At 42.6% G+C, this 24612-nt stretch overlaps 2 protein-coding genes across 3 annotated transcripts in view; one reads left to right on the forward strand and one right to left on the reverse strand.

The window, feature by feature from the left end:
- The first annotated feature begins 7581 nt into the window (after positions 1-7581).
- On the forward strand, positions 7582-21463 carry HNRNPH3 (heterogeneous nuclear ribonucleoprotein H3). 2 transcript variants are annotated; one of them, XM_073596459.1, is made up of 12 exons: positions 7582-7739; positions 11641-11724; positions 12638-12796; positions 13722-13865; positions 14555-14693; positions 15041-15255; positions 15492-15575; positions 16233-16345; positions 16891-17026; positions 17204-17332; positions 17433-17522; positions 21203-21463. In XM_073596459.1, exons 2-12 carry the CDS (start codon positions 11646-11648, stop codon positions 21223-21225), a joined length of 1311 nt encoding a protein of 436 aa, XP_073452560.1. In that variant the 5' UTR covers positions 7582-7739; positions 11641-11645; the 3' UTR covers positions 21226-21463. The 2 variants fall into 2 exon arrangements, with proteins under 2 accessions (XP_073452560.1, XP_073452559.1); XM_073596458.1 differs by lacking the exon at positions 21203-21463 and adding an exon at positions 20843-21134.
- A 2599-nt stretch (positions 21464-24062) lies between these two features.
- The window catches only part of RUFY2 (RUN and FYVE domain containing 2), a 127204-nt gene continuing 126654 nt past the window's right edge, over positions 24063-24612 (reverse strand). Inside the window, exon 14 of the mRNA XM_073596462.1 lies at positions 24063-24136. Coding sequence (XP_073452563.1) covers positions 24073-24136 — 64 coding nt within the window. The 3' untranslated portion in view covers positions 24063-24072. The remainder of the gene's footprint in view (positions 24137-24612) is intronic.

Consider the following 24612-nt stretch of genomic DNA (forward strand, 5'->3'; position numbering starts at 1 on the left):
TCCAGTACTTGTGAATGAGGCAACAATGGGCTCAGACAGGGTGGTGCTCAAGCCATTGAACACTTGGGCGTACATTTTTGCAGGCTCGGTCATTCAAAAGGTAATTCCAGCAACAATAAGGATTTATGCAACAGAGTAGCTAAACATAGATGAATGGTGGGATGTAAATGAGATCAACCCAGCAAGCATGCTATGTCCTCTGTGTTTCTTTTATTTAACTAGTACTCGGGTTGCAATACAAACAAATGTAAAACAGATATACGGTATACAAAGGCAAAACCCAGGCAAAACTTGCATACAGTTTATGTAAAGGCACATTTTTTTAACTTTTAGATAGAGTAGGGTTGCACTTCCTGATCACATTTGTATTGCTGTTTGTGTATCTGCTGGGGATAGTCATCCCTCTGTTTACCACTGAGACAGAAAGTGAGGTAAAAACCTAAATTTTAGAGTTGTTACCAGAGCAGCACAAGTGAGTGTACGGCGTCATTCACACGTGCGTACCGACACGTACATCTGTGTTTTCGTCACCCGCACAGGCATTCCATACAGCTGCGTGCAGGCAGCCTATTTAAATCTATGTCAGGCGGCCAACCCCACGGATCTTCAAGTGCATTCTGAAGTGTACAAATTTGTGGGTGCAATGTATATATCAGGACACAGTCTGTCTGCGTTCTGATCCGTGCATCCAACCCACACGGATGTACACTCTAGATCCATGCTGCTTGCCACCTGCAATTTATTTGAACAGGCTGCTGTGTGGAATGCCTGTTCATCCTGCACAGGTAAAGACAGTGCTTTCTACAGATGTACAGATTGGTACACCTGTGTGAATGAAGCTTAAAGTGGTTGTATACCCTAATTATTAATTTTTACCTACAGGTAAGCCTATAATAAGGCTTACCTGTAGGTAAAATGCATATCTCCTAAACCTGTACGTACGGTTTAGGAGATATTTACTTTGCATGCAGCCGCTGATGTCAGCGGCGCATGCGCTGTGAATGCCCGGCTGAAGGTCTGAGGAGTGACATCATCATGGCTCCAGCCACTCACAGCGACGGAGCCACGAACCCGGAGAACACGCCCAGGGCAAAATGTCAGCTCCCTCGGCCTGGACCGGGATTAGATACTGATCCCTCGTTCTAATGTAAGTATTACATAATGAGCTAGTATTTTTTTTTTTTGCCTGTGGGTATACAACCGCTGTAAGCTTGGCCACACATTATACAATTTTCTTATTCAATTTCCTTTAAATTTACCTTCAACTATGTAGTGCAAAGGCCTGCCTGACTGCATACAAATTGAAAGTGTTTAGGTTTGACCTCATATTACATAGTTTTGGTAAATTTACAAGAAAATTGTATAATATATAGTGGCCAGCCTTAGCCAGTTGTTTACCAAGGTATGTTTATAAATGTCATGGTAGACAGCGGTAAATCAAGCTCACAGCTGCAGCCAGCAAAGGGCTTTCCGATAAAAGTGATCACTTTTATGGGGCTCTTAAAGGGGTGCTTCACCAGTGGCACCCACGGGGGTTCCTGGGCCCTCCCTTTCCACCAGGGAGCCCAGGACGGTGGGGAAACTGCTTCCCTAGTGAGTGCAGGAGGAACTCTGGCAACAGCCATTCCCCAGTCCCTCCTGCGACTAATGAACTAGTAATTCAGGGTCACAGCTGTCGTTGCTCATCTAGGGTGCCCAAGGATGCAGCTATTATAGCAAAACCTATGCTGCAAAAGTTGCATTGGAAGGCAAGGGAGACATTGGGGGTCTACTAGACTTGCAACGTCTCCATGGGGCTGGGTTCACACCATTGCGAATTGGATGTGGGTTTCTCGCATCAAATTCGCAATGGCAGGAGATTTTGACCGTCTCTCTATGGAGCTGGTTCACATATCTTTGCAGCAGGTCCGGTGCATTTTGGGCAAAAATGCTGTGCACCTTTTGGTCCATTTCAGGTCCGAATTCAGCCCAAACTTCGGGCTGAAATCGTACCTGAAACGGTGAACCAGGATGACCCCTGCTGTGAGATGGATGCGGTTCATATGTGAACCCAGCCTAAAGAGTACTTGTCACCTGCCTAAGCTATCACATAGGGGGCTTATTAGTCCCCTTGTGATAGCAATAAAGGAAAAAGTATATAAAAATAACCCCCAAAAAAACTAATTGTATAAAGTAAAAAAAAATAATTAAAACCTTCTTTTTTTTTTTTTTTTTTTTTTTTTTTTTGAAGCACACCCCTCACCCTTGTCCACACCCTATATTTTTATGGGCGAGCACATGTACAGTATGTAAATATCAATTGTCCCACACATGCAAAGTATTGTCATGAAAGGCAGAGTGAGAGTAATAATTCTTGAGCCATAGTTCAGTTACCTCTAAAATGATGAGCTGTAAAGGCTTTTTACTTAGTTAGGTTGAAAAAGACACAAGTCCATCAAGTTCAACCATAAAAATAAATAAAAAATAATATCATACGATCCCATATACACTATCCTATACCCACAGTTCAGCCAGAGGAAGGCAAAAAGCCTCAGCAAAGCATGCTCCAATTTGCTTCAGCAGGGGGAAAGAATTCCTTCCTAATCCCCCGAGAGGCAATCAGATTTTCCCTGGATCAACTTTACCTATAAATGTCAGTACCGAACTATATTATGTACATTTAGGAAAGAATCCAGGCCTTTCTTAAAACAATTTACTGAGCTTGCGAGAACCAGCTCTGGTGGGAGTCTATTCCACATTTTCACAGCTCTTATTGTGAAGAAACCTTTCCGTATTTGGAGATGAAATCTCTTTTCTTCTAGGCGTAAAGAGTGCCCCATGTCCTCTGTGTTGACTGTAAAGTGAATAACTCAACCCCAAGTTCACTATATGGACCCTTATATATTTGTACATGTTGATCATATCCCCCTTTAATCTCCTTTTCTCAAGAGAATAAATTCAGTTCCTCTAATCTTTCCTCATAGCTGAGTTCCTCTGTGAATCTTATCAGTTTGGTTGCCCTTCTCTGCACTTTCTCCAGTTCCCTGATATCCTTTTTGTGAACTGGTGACCAAAACTGAACTGCATATTCCAGATGAGGTCTTACTAATGATTTGTACAGGGGCAAAATGATATCTCTCTCTTTGGAGTCCATACCTTTCTTAATACAAGAAAGGATTTTGCTTGCTTTGGAAACCACAGCTTGACATTGCATGCTATTATTGAGCTTATGATCTACCAAAACCCCCCAGATCCTTTTCCACTACGGATTACACCAGTTGTACTCCCCCTAGTAAGTATGATGCATACATATTCTTAGCCCACAAGTGCATAACTTTACATTTCTCAACATTAAACCTCATCTGCTACATAGTCGCACAATTAAACAGTGCATTGAGGGTGGCTTGTAAGTTGGAGACATCCTGTAAGGACGTTATTCTTAGGGCCCTTTCACACTGGGGCGGTTTGCAGGTGCTATTGCGCTAATAGCGCCTGCAAACCGACCCGAAACAGCCGCTGCTGTCTCTCCAATGTGAAAGCCCCGAAGGCTTTCACACTGGAGCGGTGCGCAGGCACCGCTCCAATATCTGCGTTTTTTCCAATAGCTGCGTTTTACCGCCGCCCCAGTGTGAAAGGGCCCTTACTGTATAGCTTGGTGTCATCTGCAAAGACTAAAATGTTACTTTTAATCCCAGACCCAATATCATTTATAAAGATATTAAAAAGTAAGGGTCCCAACACTGAACCTTGGGGTACACCACTGATAAGCTTAGACCATTCAGAGTAAGAATCATTAACCATTACTCTCTGAATTTGGTCTTTTAGCCAGTTTTCTATCCATTTACAAACTGATCTTTCCAAGCCTGTCGACTTTTACACATTTGCCGTGTGGGGGGGAACTGTATTGAACGCTTTTGCAAAATCCAAGTATACCACGTCCACAGCCACCCCTCTGTCCAAGGTTTTACTTACCTCTTCATAAAAAGAAATCAGATTTGTATGACATCTTCTGTCTTTCATGAATACATGCTGTCTGTTGCTTAAATTTTTTTTTTCCAGCAAGAACCCATCTATGTGATCTTTTATTAAACTCTGCAGTATCTTCCCAACTATATAAGTTAAACTAACAGGTCTATAGTTACTTGGTAAAGCCTTTGTTCCCTTTTTAAATATAGGAACCATGTTGGCCCTACGCCAATCCAGTGGTACTATTCCAGTCATTAAGAAGTCCCTAAAAATTAGAAACAATGGCTTTGAAATGACAGAGCTCAATTCTTTTAGGATCCGTGGGTGGGTGCCATCTGGTCCAGGTGCTTTATCAACCTTTATTCTGTCTAAATATTTCTGGACCATATCACTTTTGAGCCATTGTGACTTTTAAAGTGTCGCCTATGGAGAATTTTGTGTACCATAGTTTTTTTGAAATTCCACAGGAGTGCTCAGTTTTAAGACTTGACATGTTTCACATCCAGTTTCTTGATGCAACTCCATTTTTTATATTTTACCAAAAAACTGGGTATTGTATTGTGTATTTTCTTCTGAAAATAGCTAAATAATTGTGCAATTATTGTGCAGCATAAAAAATATCAACTACCACCATTTTATTCTCCAGGCTCTCTGCTTTCAGAAAATATATATTTTGGGGGAGTTTACAGTATTAGCAAAAAATGCATATTTTAACGTGTGCAAAAAGTAAAATAATTGCCCGGTAAACAAGTGGTTAAATCTTCCAACGGGGCCACATTTTGCCGTAACAACTGCCTAAGATGTTCCTCGACAGAAAATAAAACAGGACATGAGTGGAACTTTGAGAATAAAATCTTATATCTCATTGCTATGAGGAAATTAGACCTGTGTTTCTCAACCTTTCTTCAGGCAAGGCACCCTTTAAAATTCTGCACAATCTTGAGGCACCCCATTATAAAATGTAATAGCTAAACAAATAGTTTTACATAGCTCAGCAGCATCTACGCTTGTAAGGCAGGCCCTAGATGATGCCATTTCCTTTCCTGAGTTGCATCAAAGAAAATCGCTCCATTCCCCCAGCACAGTCAGTGTTGATGGGGGAATCCCTCCCATGTAGCTATTGTGTTCTACCAGTGGGTTGGAGTTGGGATCCGTCCCTGCCTCTGGCAATAATCGCATGTAAAAATCCAAAATCCTGGTTGTACCAATGTCGCTCTTTGGATTGACTTGGATACAATCAGCCTGCCCATAGATGGTTTGGATCATGGCCAGTCCCCGCTGAACCAGTCAAGCTCCGAACCATCTATGGTTGGCTTTAGACACCCAACATTAGAGGTGAGTTATTCTTCCAAAGCAAACCGCCCTTTACACACTGGTACTGAACTATTATTACAATGTTTCTCTCCCTCACTCAGCTAATGTGACCCCAGAGCTGACGCAGAGGGGAAAACTAGGATGTTGTACAGGTGCCCAGTGTCCTCCTTATCCACTGATGACATCATTGGTTGTTGGGTTGCTGATAGTTGACCTGCATGATACCCAGAGTTGTAATACTGCACAATAAAAACCAGTGGCTTTGCGTAACTACTGTAAAAAAGGCAGGCTTCATCCACCCACCCGCTTGTTGACAGTTTTGGGGCAATTTTTAGGCATTTTGCCAAGGCATTCCAGAAGGCACAGTGGTTGAAAAATGCCGCCTTAGGCTGGGTTCATACTGATGCTGAATGTGGCTTGCAGCAGGGGTCTGGTGCAGGGTTGCCACCTCATCCCTTTAACCACTTCAATACAGGGCACTTTCCCCCCTTCCAGCCCAAGCCAATTTTCAGCTTTCAGCGCTGACGCTGTTTAAATGAGAATTGCGTGGACATGCAACACTGTAGCCAAACAAAATTTTTATAATTTTGTTCCCACAAATAGAGCTTTCTTTTGGTGGTATTTGATCACCTCTGGGGTTTTTATTTTTTGCTAAACAAATAAAAAAAAGACCGCAAATTTTGAAAAAAAGCTTTTCTTTGTTTCTGTTGTAAAATTTTGTAAATAAGTAAGTTTTCTCCTTCACTGATGGGCACTGATAAGGCTGCACTGACGGGCACTGATGAGGTGGCACTGATATGCGACACTGATGGGCACTGATATGCAGCACAGATGGGCACTCATAGGCGACACTGATGGGTACTGAAAGGCTACACTCATCGCTCCCAAGTGTCCCCGATTTTGAGGGTATGTCCCTGATTTGGAACAATGTCCCTCTTTCCTCCTCATCTGTCCCTCATTTTGGTCTAATCTATATAGTTGTATATAAAATGCACGTTTTATCTTTCAAAAAGTGTTTCCCAGCGCTAAACCTTTCATCCAAAATCTAAATTGCTGCATTTGTAAACTTTATAAGCCAAGTAGTAGTGGTAAAAAAGCCCTTGTGGATTTAATTAACCTTTTTTTTGTTAATTCTTCTTTAAGGGGGTGTGGGAGGGGGCATGTCCTATGCCTACATACATTTGCTAGTAGGTGCCCCTCATTCCCATCTCTAAATGTTGGGAGGTATGGCTACACTGATGGGCATGGATAGATACGGATAGGCATTGCTGATAGACACTGATTGGCATCATATGTGGGCACACATTGGTGGTGGCCATCCGTGGTGGTCCTGTGTAGGCACCCTTCGGGGTGGGGGCTGCGCTGATAATCAATCAGTACAGACCCCCCCCCCTCTCGAGAGCAGCTGATCGGCTCTCCTCTACTCCCATCTGTCAGATGCACGGCTTTTCCTGTTTACACCGTGATCAGCTGTGATTGGACACAGCTGATCATGTGGTAAAGAGCCTGCGTCAGAGGCTCTTTACCCAGATCGGAGATGTGGTGTGTCAAACTGACACGCCACACCACCGTTTGTCGCGATGCGCCGGCTTGTTGTCCTAATTACGTCATATGACGTCTGGTCGGGATAACAGTACCACTTTGTCACCGTCATATTACTATATGGCGGGCGGGAAGTGTTTAAACCTGAACACATATGAATTACACAGGTTCTGAGGCTAATTTAATGCACATAAGGCACTAAGGGAGTTTAATTACCACCTTAATCAGCCACAGAACCTGTGTAATTAATATGTGTTTGGTTTTAAAGGGATGAGGTGGCAACCCTAGCCCGGCGCGTCCCTGTTCTCCATTTCAGGTCAGATTTTAGTCGGCATTTTTATGTATAGATATCTTCCAATACTAACTTTGGTGACAAGGGAATCTGTCATTTGGAGGAATTTCCTCACTTCATGGTTTGCCTATGTGACAGGAAGTAAAGAAAAATCTTCCCAAAGTCACACAGATGGCAAAAACAAACTTTATATGGGTTATAACCCTCCCTTACTAAATCCAAAATAAAAAGTTTTGCCTTTAGTTCTATTTTCAGTCAGTAGGTGAAAATCTCTAGCTGGAATATGTTAGTGTGCACTGAGTTACAATGGAATTAAATAGAGATATGGTTCATAAATGTAGTTTTATTTCAATGAACGCGTATAGTTTACTGAAGATAAACTATTGTGACGGCTGCCTCGGCCTCCTGCAATAATGCCCACTTCTTCAATAAGATGGCTTCTGATATAATGAGAACAGGAAGTACACCCCCCACAATGTGCCCTCCCATGAGACGTCACTTCCCCCCGCCCTTTCCCGCTCTCCGGGCTAAACGGTGGTGACGCAATCACGCTGCACGCCCTGCTCCACGAGTGGTGTGTATGAAAGGAGTGTCCGGCCGTCGCCAGTCTCTCATACCGCGCGCCCGTTCTCCCCTCAAAGATCAGGTAAGCGATCGTCTCCGATAGCCGGGCTTCTCCGGTGTGGTGTCTTCTTCTCCCGGTGTGTTCCGGCAACTGGCCCGGAACACTTGTCTATAGGTTCAGCCCGTCATAGCTGGTTAGGACTCGGGCTTACTCCGCGCCGCGGTTAGGTCCTGACTGAGGTGAGTGTGGGAAGTTGCCTCGGTGTTCTAGGCGGACGGGCGTCGGCCGCCATTTTGTGGTTGTGCACAATAGCAGGTGGAGGCGGCGCGGCCTGGTAGGCCGCTGTGTTCCGAGACCTCGTGGTGGCGCGTGTGTGTGCGCTCGGCGGATGTATGGCGGCCTAATGTGTGTACCGTACGGAGCCGGGCTAATCCCACCGCTGGAGGGAGCGTCTTCTATTGTGAGCTATGGGAGCCTATGACACCGTGCAGCTTCTACATGTGTTCGCATCTCCCCTCATGTGGGAGGGAGCATAGTATACACGGCGTGTAAGATCATCATACACCGGATCGCGTGTGTGAGAGAGGTCCATCGTATATACAGCGTGTGTGATCAGTGAGGGGCCCATCGTATATACAGCGTGTGTGAGAGAGGCCCATCGTATATACAGCGTGTGTGAGAGAGGCCCATCGTATATACAGCGTGTGTGATCAGAGAGGGGCCCATCGTATATACAGCGTGTGTGAACAGAGAGGGGCCCACCGTATATACAGCGTGTGTGATCAGTGAGGGGCCCATCGTATATACAGCGTGTGTGAGAGAGGCCCATCGTATATACAGCGTGTGTGATCAGAGAGGGGCCCATCGTATATACAGCGTGTGTGATCAGAGAGGGGCCCATCGTATATACAGCGTGTGTGATCAGAGAGGGGCCCACCGTATATACAGCGTGTGTGATCAGTGAGGGGCCCATCGTATATACAGCGTGTGTGAGAGAGGCCCATCGTATATACAGCGTGTGTGATCAGAGAGGGGCCCATCGTATATACAGCGTGTGTGATCAGAGAGGGGCCCACCGTATATACAGCGTGTGTGATCAGTGAGGGGCCCATCGTATATACAGCGTGTGTGATCAGTGAGAGGAGGCCACTGTGTACATAGATGAGTCCATTGTGGGAAGGCCGTCTATCTGGTTTAACCTGAACTCCCATCGGCATGTACTGATTTCAGGAGGATCTCCACTCCTCATTCATCTTATCTATCTTGCCTTTGTCCTGATCATCTTCTCCAGGCACAAGTGTTTGTCATTGTGTCTAAATTACAAGTTTTAAGATCCTCTCCTGCTCCATGCATGACTTCCACCTTCTCTTCTCTAGAATGTGGCATTTTTAATCTAAAAACCAAATCTGTATTATATTGCAGTTTACCAATCCCTGCATGTGGTGGCTACATTTAGTTTTATTTTTTAACCACTTCCATACAGGGCCTATTCTGGCACTCTTCTCCATGTAAAAAAATTTTTTTTTTTTTTTTTTTGCTAGAAAATTTTATATATATATATATATATATATATATATATATATATATATGTGTGTGTTTATCTCAGACACTTCCCTTGGGAATAAAATGGCGGTTGTTGCAACTTTTTATCTCGCACGGTATTTGCGCAATTTTTCAAGCATAGTTTTGGGGGGGGCAGTTTCATGACTTAAAAAAATAACAACAGTTAGCCCAATTTTTTTTGTATAATGTGAAAGATGTTACGCAGAGTAAATACTCAACATGTCACGCTTTAAAATTGTGAACACTCATGGAATGACACAAACTTCGGTACTTACAAATCTCCATAGGAGATGTTACATGTTTAGAGTTAGGTCTAGTGGTAGAATTGTTGCTCACGCTCTAACGCACGCGGCGGTACCTCATGTGTGGTTTGAACAGCGTTTACATATGTGGGCGGGACTTGCGTGAGCTGACGGACATTAACTTTTTTTTTTTTTTTTTTACAAAAAATGTAAACATCCCTTGTAATAGGAATCATTTGTGACAGGACCTTTTTAATGGAGAGATGTGGGTCAATAAGACTCCGCATCTCTCCTCTGGATTGGAAAGCATGAGATATACATTCAATACTTTCGTGGCCTGGGCGTGACGTTATGGCGTCATAGAAATGACTGGTGACCATGTGGTCACCGGAAATCTCTATGGTCGTGATCTGGTGGCCACCGTTTCTTTCTCCGGGTCCCCGATGGCACGGGAGAGCCAGGAGAAGCACCGTAAGAACGATCAAGTGGCGGAACTGCCCCTATGATTGTTCTTATGGTGCACAGAATCGCCGGCTGAAAACAAGGATATCTGAATGATGCCCACTGAAAGACATCATATGACTTCTTTGGATGGGAAGTGGTTAACCCCTTAAGGACCAAGCCTATGTTTTACACTTGCTGTTTACAAGTTAAAATCATATTTATTTTTTTGATTGCTAGAAAGTTACTTAAAAGCCCCAAACATATAGATGAGAATAAAATGGCAGTCGTTGCAGTACTTTGTCACAACGTATTTGTGCAGCAGTCCTACAAACGTAATTTTTTTTTTTTGGGGGGGGGGGGGGGGCAAAAAATATGCATTTTGTATAAAAAGAACTGTAAAGTTAGCACAATTTTTTGTCTATATTGTGAAAGATAATGTTACACCAAGTAAATTAATACCCAACATGTCATGGTTCAGAATCGCACCCTCTTGTGGAATGGCGACAAACTTTGACCCTTAGAAAATCTCCATAGGCGACATTTAAAAATTTCTACAGGTTACCAGTTTTGAGTTAGGATTTCTTTTGCTAGAATTATTGCTCTTGCTCGAACGATCACAGCGATGCCTCACCTGCGGTTTGAACAGTTTACATATGCGGGTGTGACTGACTTATGCATTCGCTTCTGCGCGTGAGCACAGGGGGATGGGTCACCCCCCCATTTTTTTTTTTTTTTTTTTATTACACCGTCCTTTAGTCTGCTTGTCTACAGCAAACTGTTTGCCGGCTTTCTTGTGCATCATCTTTAGAAGAGGCTTCCTTCTGGGATAGCCATGCAGACCAATTTGATGCCGTGTGCGGCGTATGGTCTGAGCACTGACAGGCTGACCCCCCACCCACCCCTTCAACCTCTGCAGCAATGCTGGCAGCACTTGTACATTTATTTCCCAAAGACTACCTCTGGATATGAGGCTGAGGACGTGCACTCAACTTCTTTGGTCGACCATGGTGAGGTCTGTTCTGAGTGGAACCTGTCCTGTTAAACCCCTGTATGGTCTTGGCCATTGTGCTGCAGCTCAGTTTCAGGGTATTGGCAATCTTCTTATAGCCTAGGCCAGGGATCCTCAAACTATGGCCCTCCAGCTGTTGCAAAACTACACATCCCATGAGGCATTGTAAAACTGACGTTCACAGACATGACTAGGCATGATGGGAATTGTAGCTCCTGAACAACTGGAGGGCCATAGTTTGAAGACCCCTGGCCTAGGCCATCTTTATATATATATATATATATATATATATATATATATACATTTAGATAGATTGATAGCAGCGCAGCCATTGTCTCCCGCTGCTATCAATCAAATCTGAATGGACACAGAAGAAGGACTTATGTGTGCCCGCATGAGTATCCACCTTAGGAGAGCCTTCTCCAACGTGGGCACTCGATGCGGTGAGAGGAGCTACCAGCGCCGCCGGGGGACCCCAGAAGAGGACCAGGGCCACTCTGTGCAAAACAAACTTTTTATGAAAAAATGGGAGGGAATGCAGAGAAGCATCTGGACTGCATTTCTATGGTGTGAACTGGACCTTAAGATTAAGAAAAAAGAGGGGGAGAAAATGCACTGCATCAAAAAAGCACTGGAACATATCTGAACTGTTTCTATGGTGTGAACTGGCCCTAAACAAGTTTTCCGAATACACAAAAATGTGTTTTTATTTATTTTTTTTCAGAAAACATGGCAGATGAATGCATTGTAAGAGTCCGTGGTTTGCCATGGTCCTGCACCCGGGAAGAAGTACTGGAATTTTTTTCAGGTAAGTAAAAACCGTGTTTTTTCTGGTCATTTCCTCTTAAACTTGCAGCCTGATTCCATCCATTAACCCTTTTCACTTTAATTTTATGCTGTGATTTCCACTACAACTGTGGTATGCCCTGATGGAGTCACTTGTTGGCACCCTTAACTGTGGTGTTGCAGTGTGACTGCCCAGGTATCCTTCCTGTGTTGACTTTTTCATGTAAAGAATACATTTTGTGGTATTTTGAGATTGTCTGCTTAACCACATAAGGGTCAGCTCTTAAATCTGCAGGAGTACATTTAAATGGAGCTTCTGATCACTTCCTTTTGGATTGTAAAGAAAACTGTAAAATCAGTCTCAAGGAGTGTGCAATTACTGGCTCTCAAAAGTGACCACTGACACTTGTTATCTTTTACTGGTTTGTAAGGGAAGCATACTTTACTTTGCCCACTGATCACCAGTATAAAGTGTCCTTTCTCCCTGTGACAGCCAAAATAAGGGGATCCTTCTCCTCTGGCTTCCAATTTAAGAGGTAACTTCACTTCCTTCAATGACTACCAATGTAGGGGAATATACAATTTTTAGCAGTTTGGCTTGCCCAGTTCTCTCTAGACTGTAAAACCAGTCCCTGCAGCCTCTTCTGCTTTCTGCCTTATGGCAATTTCAGGTTATCGAATGTCGTCAAATCCAATGCAGCGCTCTTAGCTCTGCAATGGACATGAGGATGCCAAAGGTTAGTCCACTGTGGGAGAGAGGGCATCTGGTAAGTAAAACTGCTTTTCCTATCCCCTAGACCTAAATGAGCATTTGACCTTTTGAAGTGTGAATGCAGCCCCAATGCAAAGATGATGATTATTATAAAAAAAAAATGTATTTTCCTGGAATTGTGCTTGAACAAGGCATGCAACATGTAACTTTCTTTTTAATGCAGCCGACTGCAATATTGCTGATGGAGCCGGTGGCATTCACTTCACAATGTCCAAGGAAGGCCGCCCTAGTGGAGAAGCCTTTATTGTATTGGAAACAGAAGAAGATCTTAAAAAGTCACTAGAAAAAGACCGGAAATATATGGGTCACAGATATATTGAAGGTAAGGCAAGACATGTATAATTTCCTGTTTTTCAAATGGTCGTAAAGGCAGAAGGTTTTTTTTAACTTAAAGTGGAAGTCCATGCAAAATCTAAAATCCTTGCATCTATAGACACCAGGGATCTAACACTAAACTCTATCCCTGTAAAGAATAAATGAGTATAAATCTGTTTTTGGAAGCCGATCTCCAGCAGCGTAAGCTCTGCAGAGGACACGGCCGACAACGGCTGTGAAATGAATGGGAAGTGACATCGGGTTACTATGGGGATTCTGTTGTCATCCGTCTCCTCTGCACCCGCCTCTACCGTGAAGCCACGACTGACAGCTCAGTGTTGGATCCGGTCGGAGCGGGTCAGATTGGCTTCCAAAAAGGTATGTATACTCATTATTTTTTCTTTACAGTAATAGAGGTTAGTGTTAGATCCCTGGTGTCTATAGATGCAGGGGTTTTAGTTTTTGTATGGACTTTCACTTTAATGCATTAAGATAAGCCTTCTTTGTTCAGCAGCCCCCTAGCACTTACCTGAGGTCTCTCTGTCCAGCTATTTCCACGAGTGTCTCAGCTGTCCGAAATTCTCTTTCCTGATTGGCTGAGACACAGCAGCGGCGCTATTGGCTCCTGCTGTCAGGGAAGAGGGGGCCAGGTCTGGGCTCTGTGTCTGAATGGGCACAGGGAGCTGTGACTCAGCAAGCAGCTTGCTATGGGGGCACTGAACAGGAGGGAGGGCCCAGGAGCACAGAGAAGAGGATCTGGGCTGCACTGTGCAAAATCACTGCAACAGAGCAGGTAAGTACAACATGTTTATTTTTATAGAGGGGGGGGGGGCCTTTACAATCACCTTCAGCTATGCTGTAGAAAAAAAAATTCTTGTTGTTGCATGTGTTTTGCAAAAGCAATTTGACTTGAGTATCACACATTTTTCTAGTTTTCAAGTCAAACAACACGGAAATGGAATGGGTCTTAAAACACAGCAGTGCTGGCGATTCAGAATCCTCCACAGATGGAACTGTGAGGCTTCGTGGGCTACCCTTTGGCTGCAGCAAAGAGGAGATTGTGCAGTTTTTCTCAGGTACTTGTAGTTTCATAAAATCCGTAATATGTTAGTTCTGGGAATTCAGGAGTAGAACTATAGCCTTTAAAGTCAGATCTTTGATTAAAAATAATTCTTTAACTTACTGAAGGCCGTTAACCCTGAAACACAAGTTGCCTCGTACAACATCGGCTATTCATAACATTTACAAATGATTGCAATTGTTTACAGAACCTGACCGAATGGGATATTTGAGATTTAACATGTGCTAAGCTGCTATGGAGCATAAATTATAAACTTGTAGCTAAATGCAGTTGGCTTCAGTTTAATTTTGATGTTAGCAGTGTTTAGCTTGTAATCTCTCAAATACCTTAATTTCTGTAATTTCTTTTTTGTCCATCAGGCGTGTGTGTGGTTTTTGTGTGGTTTTTTTTTTTTTTTTTTTTTTTTTTTTGTAAATGTTTTTATAGCTGTTTTCTATATATGCCACTTGTATTTTTCGGTTTTGAGCTTTTGATATCGTAGACTATAGATTCATAAATTTGTTTACTGGTAAAGTTCTTGTTAATGTATATAACATTGTGGGGTGGTGGGATAAATCCATAGTTGTAATGTGAAATGTTAGGCTTTTGGGATTTTTATTTAAAGTTGTTAGTATTGTTAAGATGGGTTTGTTTCAGCCTTTAACACTGTTCCCCTTGACGGGGTTATTTGTCCTTGGGTTAAAGGGTTGAGAATCGTGCCAAATGGGATTACATTGACGGTGGACTACCAGGGGAGAAGCACAGGGGAGGCCTTCGTACAGTTTGCTTCAAAGGAGATAGCAGAAAAAGCTCTGGGGAAACACAAGGAAAGAATAGGGCACAGGTGGGGATGGACAGAACGGGGACGGTTTTCTGTTCTTTGTTTTTATTTTGTTTTCGTTTGTTTTTTTTATTGGGGACTTTATGGTGGTGGGAGGGGGGGGTTCTAATCTGATTTGAAAAAAAAAAATTTTTTATTTTTTTATTTTTTTTCAGTCAATATAACAATGCAAATTGGTATCTCTTCTCTTCAAATGCTTTCTTTTAAGAATCGGCTTCACATTTTCTAAGCTTCTAAATCTTGTTTGTACAAATGCTTTGTCTCTTATATAGTCTGTGAAGCCACTATTTTTATTCATATATTTTATTTTACAAGCATACTAACTTTTTTTCTTTCAAATGGTTGCATAGATACATTGAAATATTTAAAAGTAGCAGAAGTGAAATCCGATCATCCTATGATCCACCTCGAAGAATGATGGGGGGACAGCGTCCAGGACCTTATGATCGACCAATGGGTGGTGGTGGTGGTGGTAGCGGTGGTGGCCGAGGTGCCTATTACGGAGCTGGCCGTGGCAACATGTATGATCGTATGCGAGGAGGTGGAGGAGGAGGTTATGGGGGTGGTAAGTCCAGTTATAAATTTCTATATCACCGGGTGTGTGGGGTGTTTCCACCTTGGATATGTAAGACCTGACTACAAAGGGTTAAGGAGTGGTTTAAAAAAAAAAAAGCTGAACCTGTTATCCCTAGGCACCACTGGCATATTTCCTTTGCTCTAGTTGCCATAAAGTTTTTAAAATGTTATATATGCAAATCTCCTATAAACTAAACATGCTATCATTGTGATTTTTGTTTCTAGGCTATGGGGGATTCGATGAGTACAGTGGTTATAATAACTATGGCTTTGGAGATGGCTTTGACGATCGACTTAGAGAAAGCAGAGGTTTGTCTCTCGTAATTGTTGTCCTCAGAGTAAGATGTATCAGTAGAGCATACCTACAGTATTTAACTGTCTAAGGCAGTGGTTCTCAACCCCTGTCCTCAGGACCCACTAACAGGCCAGGTTTGCAAGATAACTGAATTACAACACAGGTGATCTCATTTGCTGCTCAGTGATTTCAGTTTTCTAGTCTGCATCTCCCCAAGGTAATACTTAAAATCTGGCCTCTTAGTGGGTCCTGAGGACAGGAGTTGAGAACCACTGGTCTAAGGTATCTTAAAAATAAACTAGAGGGCATCCTAAATCCTTGCAGGTACATAAAATGTCATAAATAGGTGGGTAGTCACTTAGATGTGTGTATGCATGTGTGCTTACATATGTTGTACTATACCATAGAGCCCTGAAACGTTTGGCGCTCTGTTTATCTCTACCTCCAGTGCTTGATGGAAATATCTGACCCACTACCTTATGGGCCTCTACAGGCTTTTAACTATGATTTAACTTTGTAAATTGGCTGGTTTAGATTTGCTTAAAAACCTTAGTGATTAAACTGCCTTAGTGAGCATGCAATGTATAGCTCCTTGTTAATGCACAGCACCTGTGACCTGTATGTACACTTGTAAATTTTAAATGGGAACAATTTTTTTTTTTTTCCCCTAGGTATGACTCAAGGTTACCCCGGAGCAGCTGATGGTGGCACTGGTTTTCACAGTGGGCATTTTGTTCATATGCGGGGCTTACCTTTCCGTGCCTCAGAAAGCGATATTGCCAGTGTAAGTGTGTTAAATTTTGTTCAGGGCTAGTCATGCAAGACTAAATATTATGCATATTGATAAATAGTGGGTAATTTACATAGCCACCCAGTCTGGCTGAGGGCAGAATGTCCCCTGTAAAAGACTTTGCACTTACCTGGTCTAGCCCAAATTCATATATTCCTGCTGCAAAGCTACGTTCACTCTGAGGCTGTATTGGGTGTTTTAATGCCTGTCTTCAGGTGTACTTTTGTTTTCTACCCACAGACCACTATGTTATCACAGGACACCGAGCTTGGTGGGAGATGCAGACCTCTCTCACACTGGAACTTTCAGTTGTAAAGAGATTTGTGAGGGTGGTGTTAGCTCTGCAGCATAAGTAAGATTCCATGACCAGGTTCTGGGCTGGCTAAGTAGAAAGTACCTTGCTTCGCAGAAGTTTTGGCTGACTTGTCTTCCTGACAGGGTGTCTTGTGAAATTGCCACTTTTATTTCACTGAACAAGGAAATGCTGGTGCATCTAAAACCAAGATTTACAAAGGGTTTTTTTTCTTTTCTACTTTTAGTTCTTTTCCCCACTTACACCCATCAGAGTACATATTGATATTGGGGCAGATGGAAGAGCCACTGGAGAAGCAGATGTGGAATTTGCAACACATGAAGATGCAGTAGCAGCCATGTCCAAAGATAAAAACAACATGCGTATGTAAACTTGTGTATACGTTTTTTTTTTTTTTTTTTTGTTTTTTGTTTTTTTTTTTATTCGAATTGTTGCCTGTTTTTTAGATTAGCATTATTTTTAGCGTGGCATCTAAGTGTACATTCTGCTTTTGTTGACCTGATTTTTATTTATTTATTTATTTTTTTTTTTTTTTCCAGAGCATCGGTACATTGAGCTATTTTTGAACTCAACTGCTGGTGGTGGTGCCGGAATGGGCAGCGGAATGGGCAGTCAAATGGGCAATCAAATGGGTAGTGGAATGGGATGTTATGGCAGAGAAACTTTAGGTATGTAGTATACGGTACTTAAATTTGAAACAACATTGTACATGTGAATGTAAGGAGAAGTGTTTGTCCCCACTTCTAATTTTGGTGTCATGTGATTCAGATGGTACGGGCTATGGTGCAGTTGGCAGAATGGGAATGACTGGAAACTACAGTGGATGTTATCCAAATCCAGATGGTCTAGGTGGTTATGGTAAGTAAATATCTTAGTGATGTTTATTTTGCTCTTTAGACATAGGTTTACTTCAGTTTCATATCACAAACATGGAACGTTTAACCCAAGCTTCTATGAAAAGTGCATAGGAAGAGATTGCCGTTAAAGAAAATTTTAGTGCTAATACAGCCTTTACATACATGCTTGGCTTGCACTTCTCAAGATTGTAATGGGGGGTGTTTAGGCAATTTTCCCAATGGGAAACATGTGACTGTTGGGGGGGCCGAACTTAATTCTTTGCATTGATTTTGGACCTGGGAATGTCCATAAGTATGTGAACATATAGAAAACAATGGGTGGCTGAGCTATCCTTTTACCAGTTGCCCACCTGGACTGTAAAACAGCCAGATGTGGCTGTATACATGCTGTAGTGCTTTGCAGAAGCTGCCTTTTTAACTCTGGGCACAGTTTGACATGTGGCACTGCTTGTCAAACTTGCCCACTACGTCCCATGGAGTGTGCCGCAATTGTGTGCAATGCACAGGATTGTGGAGCTGTCATGTGGCATTATGAGGGTAACGTAACACCACCTCTCCACCTGTTGCATGCACTGTGACAGGAAGAGTCTGAGATTGGTACAGCAGAGATTTCTGCAGATCCTGACCTGGAGTATAGAATGGATGCATGGCTTCTGGGGTTTAGTGTGTTGGTGTTAAAAGGAATAAATTATCTGGGTAGCAGAGCGTTGGGATGTCTCCTAGGTAACTTTCTGCCGCCACAACCAAGCCTCCCTGTTGTACTGATCTGCTCCTCAGGCTCCCTTCCAGTTCTTGCAGCATTCTGCCCAAAGAGGCATGCTGACAGTGGAGGCATCGAGGGCCAAGTTGGGATCTCCTTTGAATGTTTTTCCTAAGGTGTGCGCACCATATATAAATTTTTCGTGGGGAACAGCCAGTGCTAAATAGTGAAACCATTTTATATAAGGGTTCAGATTTATTCTTTCCACCCTCTGCTCCTTCAAAGCAATGTTTTCCAAGTCCTCTTCCAGGATGGCTCAGAGGCTCCTCCCACCTAACACAGGAAACCCATGATCCACATTATCAAAAAGGCTGCTCACCAGCAGTACCTCAGTATGTTTACTCCGGCCAGACAGAAACTCTGAATAAGTTTCGTTTTATCTGGCCTGCGTGCTAGGTGGCAGGGGCCTCCCGGCTAGAGCATTCCAGAACAGGGGCATTGAACTTGGGGAGGCATTGGCTTAATGGAATGGAAAATAGCCTGAAAACATAACCTGTTGGGGGTACTTGAGGACTGGAGTTGAGAAACATTGCTTTAAAGTACTGCAGTAGAAAAAACTGCCTCTGTCCACTTCTTAACTGGGAGTGAAGTTCTGTCGCCTCTTCCCTGCTTAACCACTTAAGCCCTGGACCATTTGGCTGGCCAGAGCACTTTTTGCGATTTGGCACTGCGTCGCTTTAACTGACAATTGCGCAGCCGTGGCTCCCAAACAAAATTTTTATATATATATTCTCTATCATGACTGCGACATTATGGCGGACAGATCGGACACTTTTGGCGCTATTTTGGGACCATTCACATTTTATACAATGATCAGTGCGATTAAAAATACATTGATTACAGTGTAAATGTGACTGGCAGTGAAGATGTTAACCTCTAGGGGGCGCTGTAGGGGGTTAAGTGTCCTAGGGACTGATTCTAACGGTGGGTGGGGTGGCAGCCCACCGCTCCCGATTACAGGGAGTGGTGATCAGTGTCACTAGGCAGAACGGGGAAATGCTTGTTTATATCAGCCTTTCCCCATTCTTCTTTTCCGTGAGACTATCGCTGGTATCCCCGCGGACATCAAGTTCGCGGGACCCGCAATCACAGCTTGCGGCGTGCGTGCCCGCAAGCCGCTTCTTTAAGGGCAATGTACAGGTAGGTTAACATGCATGTACGTGCCCTTCTCCCGGCGCATATCAGTGTGAGCCGGTTAGCAATCGGTTAATCTGTCACAGACCTGTGCAAATGTCAAGCCATTCATTTTTTTTTTTTTTTATTCCATGCAGGGACACAAAATCCACCATTTTTTCTTCCTTTAGAAAAAGCAGCACACGTCACAAAACACTGGCTAGGCACACAGTTAACCCTTTGATCGCCCTAGGTGTTTCACCCCTTCCCAGCCAGTGTATGCATATCTTTAGCACTGATCACTGTATTAGTGTCACGTTCCCATGAAGTGTCAGTATCTGACTATCCACAGTTTATCAGTCCTGCTATACAAGTCGCTGACTGCCGCCATTACTTGTCTATTAAAAAAAAATTAAAAATTCCAGAAGATATACCATAGTTTGCAGATGCTATAACCTTTGCGCGATATATGCGTATTGGGATTTTTTTTTTTTATACCAAAAATATGTAGCAGAATACATACTGGCACCTTTTCCAAATTATTATATCCCCCTTACCTCCACCGCCTTCATTTGATTTTTGTTTTTGTAGCTCTGTGTGTGCCCGAAACTGCAGTGGTAATCAAATATCACCAAAAAGCTCGGGGGGGGGGGGGTGTTATTTGGGTACATACAGTGCTGTATCTCAGTGGCCTGGTAATGAAGGGGGTAAGTCGTCAGGTGGTTAAAATGCCAGTACAGAGGGAAACCTGGATTATTACAGTGGGGTCAGTAGGCAATGCCCAGGCGAATGCATCCCATATAACAATGGAGTAACCACCTCCTGCATCTCTTACTGTGGCCACTATAATTTTCTCTTACTCCTTTTACCATGCTGTGCATCCTTAGACCCCTTTCACACTGAAGGTGTTTCAGGTGCTAAAGGGCTAAAAAATGGTGCCTGGAAAAACCCCTCCCCTGCTGCCCCAGTGTGAAAGCCCTGAGTGCTTTCACACTGGAGCGGTGTGCTTGCAGGATGGTAAGTCCTGCAAGCAGCATCTTTGGCTGGATCTTTGTATACACCGCTCCTCCACCACCCCTGCCCATTGACATGAATGGGCAGTGCTTTTCGCGGCCCGCTGGCAGTGTATAAAAGGTGTCTTGGAGCCCTATTATAAACCATGTTTGTATGGGTGTCAATGTTCTGAGCTGTGGCACTAAAATGTTTCCGAAATATACCAACTTGTCAAATTTTTGTTTGAACGAAGTGTTTAACTCCGTTCTAGGTTCACTGTAATGCTTTATAACTCCTAGATTATCAGACATGAGGTATGATTTCTAGATCTTATGGCTTGTTTTAAAATCCATTTCTATGCAACAGGTTTGTACTTAATATATGTAGATGTTTCTTTTTTTTAGAACCCTTTTTATATTGTCATTAAAACAAACTTTGAAATATTCTCTTTACAGGGAGGGGAAATTCTGGAAACAGTGGGGGCTACTTTGGGCAGCATGATAGCATGGGAACAGCTGGATGGCGTGGAATGTACTAGAACAGATTTTGTCTAGAGGTGTTCGTGGATGAAAGTTCTTTTTTTAGTTCTGTTTTTGTGTTTTAGCTCTTGTACAAAATTTGTACAAGAAAGTTGATCTTAAAACAATTTTAGTGAGCAGAGTACAGTGGACATTGTTACTGTAGGAATCTTCATTTGTTTGAATGCAAACATTTAACTTTGAATAAATTTTTTTTTTTATAATCAAAGATGTGTCTATGCTTAATATTAAGGTTGTACTGAAAACAATGATTACATCTTTTGTGCATGTATTTAGACATACAGAATTCACTCCTGTAATGCTTCAGACAAGTTCTTCTTTAAGCAACAATGAAGGTCTCAGGAAGATGAAACTCCCCCTCCCACTCCCCGCTCATGCCTGAAGGCTGGTCCACAAAGGATATGGGGTGTGATTTTTTTTTAAAATGTGGATATTAAGCTGCCCTATTGTCATAACACCAACGTTTTTTTATTTATATAAATTTGTTTTGTTTAGATTCTTTAACCTACATAAATATGCAAATCTGCTTATATCCCATCTGGGTTCTTGAGGATTTTTGATTTACTTTGTAAAAATTTGTGAAGGAAGCTTCGCATGAATGGAGTCGTGTGTGGGTTTGGTTTTTTTGTTTGGTTTTTTTTTTTTTTTTTATTAAAGTAAACTTTTTTTTTTTTTTTTTTTTTTTTCCCTAATGGATGCCACTATTGCTAACTTCCAATTTTCCTCTTATGCTGACCCTTGGGAATTATTGGGGAGATTTACTAAGGCTCGGTTCACACTAGGACGACTTGTCGGGCGACTTAGGTCGCCTGACAAGTAGCGTCCCGTTCAGTACAATGGAACCGTTCTAAGGGGAGCGACGCAAGTCGCTCCGACTTAGAAAAAGGTTCCTGTACGACTTTGGGGGCGACTTGCATAGACTTCTATACAGAAGTCGTTTTGCAAGTCGCCTGGACAGTCGTGTGCAGGTTGCCTCTGAGGCGACCTGCAAGTCGTGCCGCCTCTGGTGTGAACCGAGGCTAAAACTGGAGCACTCAGAATCTGGTGCAGCTGTGCATGGTAGCCAAATCGGCTTTTAACTTCAGCTTACTCAATTAAAGGATAAGTTCACCTTTGGGACATGTTAGTGTTTTTACGGTGGAACAAGTTGCATGTTCCCAATGCTGCAGCTGATGGCTGCACTCCCTGTGACAGCAGTACTGGGAAAAGTTACCTGTACTAGCGGTCACCCTTTTTTTTTTTTTTTTTTTTTTTTTTTTTTTTTTTAAATCGGTGTGGCCTTGCAGGGCTCTGGCCACACAGCTGTGGCATTCATTCACACAGCTGATATCCTTTGTGGCTGTCAGCTTGTAGTTCTCAACAATCTGAACTACCACTATGGATTCTTCCTGTTAGATTGTACCTGCCTGTATGGACACACAAATACAGAGACAGTCCTGAAGGAGACCTGCATGGCACCAGTGTTCTGCTGATCACTGGTGCAGTGCTTTTACAGGCTCCAAAAAATCCCTATATAAATTTTTTTTTTTTTTTTTTTTTTTTTGCAAGGGGGGGGGGGGGGGGGTGCAGTTTTTCTAAAGAGTGAACTTATCCCTTTTTTAAAGTGGATGTAAACTCTCTCCTATACCCAGTGAAGTGAACAGCTGCAGATGATACACAGATGAAACCGATCTCCCTACATAGGTTTTACATGTATATCTGCTGTCTTTAGCTTGCTAGACTGTTCAGACTTCTAACACCATGTTAGAATTTTTACTTCCTCATTCAGCAGTAGGAGTGGAATCTTGGCATACACTGTGTGACAGCTGCTTGGAGGAAAGGCACATCTCCCTCCACATAGGCAGAGAAAGCAAGGGATGTGCAGAGCTGTACTGTGACAAAACAAGCTCACTGCTAATCTATTTATAGCACAACAAAAATTTCAGACTGGTTTTATCTCGGTTGTTGGAGAACTTGTGCTGTTAACAGAGGAACGAAATGGCAGAAAGACATGGGACTTGGGGCTTTGGAGAGATGAGTAAACACTACAGATGTGCCTAGGTCAAATTTCATGAATCGGGTATACATCCACTTGGTGGTAACAACCACTTTAAGATCCCTTTCACACTGGGATGTTTTTCAGGTGCTTTTGGGCTAAAAATGGCACCTGAAAACGGCTCCCCTGCAGTCTCTGTGTGAAAGTCGGAGTGCTTTCACACAGAGGCGATGCACTGGCAGGATGATAAAACAAAAAACCTGCAAGCAGCATCTTTGGAGCGGTGTATACACCGCTCCTGCCCATTGAACTGAATGGGTGCCACTGCAGCGGCGCTTTGCTAGTTGTTTTAACCCTTTTTTTTTGGCTGCGAGTGGGGTTAAAAGTGCCCTGCTAGCGGCTGAAAAACCCTGCAAAAACGAAGCTAAAAATGGTGGTGCTTTACCGCTGACTACCCAGTGTGAAAGGGGCCTAAGTGTTGACAAAACCCGGAAGCTGGCTGGTTACCATGCACAGCTGCATCAGATTTTGCACACTCTGGTTTTAGTAAATCTCCCTCACTGATTTCAGAATAAGTAAGCATAGTAGAAAAGTCCAGTTATTAATCTACATGCTAGTTCTGAGTCCATGACTCAAGGTTCTGAATCTTTGTGATGAGCATGATGTAGGCAGCTATCCTTTTCAGAAAAGGGTGGAGTTGGGCAACTCTTGCCCAAGTGTTTTAAAAAAGAAAAAAAAGTGTACAGATTGTCTGTGGAACCTGATTGTTTTTTTTTTTTTTTTGACCGGTGCTGTTTTTCAAAAATACAGGAACACCTGTGACTCTGCTAAAAGTTATCCAGCTAATAGCAGTTTTAGGTCTCTATCACTAACCTCTGAATGAAGCACATTTGGACATGTGCCTCATTCCTAGATCAAGTAATTTAAAAAAAAAAAAGGATTTGGGACTTTGAATGAGGCAATTGACAGACAGCTCTGTTCTATAAAACCCTGACATATTGTCATATAGCATTAAACAGTACATTTATAAAAAGCCATTTCATATATACACAAAAAATGGGTATAGCAGCACATTCATATAACCCAATGTGTAATGTCTAAAACTTTATTGGAGAAAATTATCAGGAAAAAAAAATTATTGTATGATGTATTGATAAGGCATGGTTGCATTCTACAGTGCTTGACTCGTTTTGTGATACAAAGCCACTTCTTCAGGACCTGTTGCATCTACATATCTGCAAAAAAAAAAAAAAAATACAAACACCCAGTAAACTCTGATTTAAAAAAAAAAGGGATAAACTGAACAAAAGGAAAAAAATTTCTAACTTGGCACTAAGTTTTAACAAATGTGCAGTACTGTGGCACAAGGGCCACTCGGATAATTGCCTGTCCTGGGAGCTGAGGTAATGAAAATCATCCCTGGAGAATAGAAGTCTCTCTATAGTGTGTTGGATAGCAACAAAAGATGACATATGTTGGCAAAGGAGTTTGAAGAAAAATAAATGAACATAGCTCTATTATATAGAGTAGTGCTGAAAATAGTTAAAGGCCTGTATCCTTTGGAAATGTGAGACAGTTGAAAAGGGTGTAAAGAGCAAGAGATATGCAGCTAAAAGTATAGCGATGAACCATATACCAAAAATAAGACTGGTGCAAAGTGTTTTTTATATATATATAGGAAATAGTGTGGCAGTATAGAATAATATATACC

The sequence above is a fragment of the Aquarana catesbeiana genome, linkage group LG08 (genome assembly GCF_042186555.1).
Source record: "Aquarana catesbeiana isolate 2022-GZ linkage group LG08, ASM4218655v1, whole genome shotgun sequence".
Lineage (NCBI taxonomy): Eukaryota > Metazoa > Chordata > Amphibia > Anura > Ranidae > Aquarana > Aquarana catesbeiana.

Coding starts and splice junctions, on each gene's coding strand:
- HNRNPH3 (XM_073596458.1), top strand. CDS start 11,646: ATGGCAGATGAATGCATTGTAAGAGTCCGTGGTTTGCCATGGTCCTGC. Junction 12,797..13,721: donor GGGTCACAGATATATTGAAG/GTAAGGCAAGAC, acceptor ACATTTTTCTAG/TTTTCAAGTCAAACAACACG. Junction 17,333..17,432: donor TTATGGCAGAGAAACTTTAG/GTATGTAGTATA, acceptor CATGTGATTCAG/ATGGTACGGGCTATGGTGCA.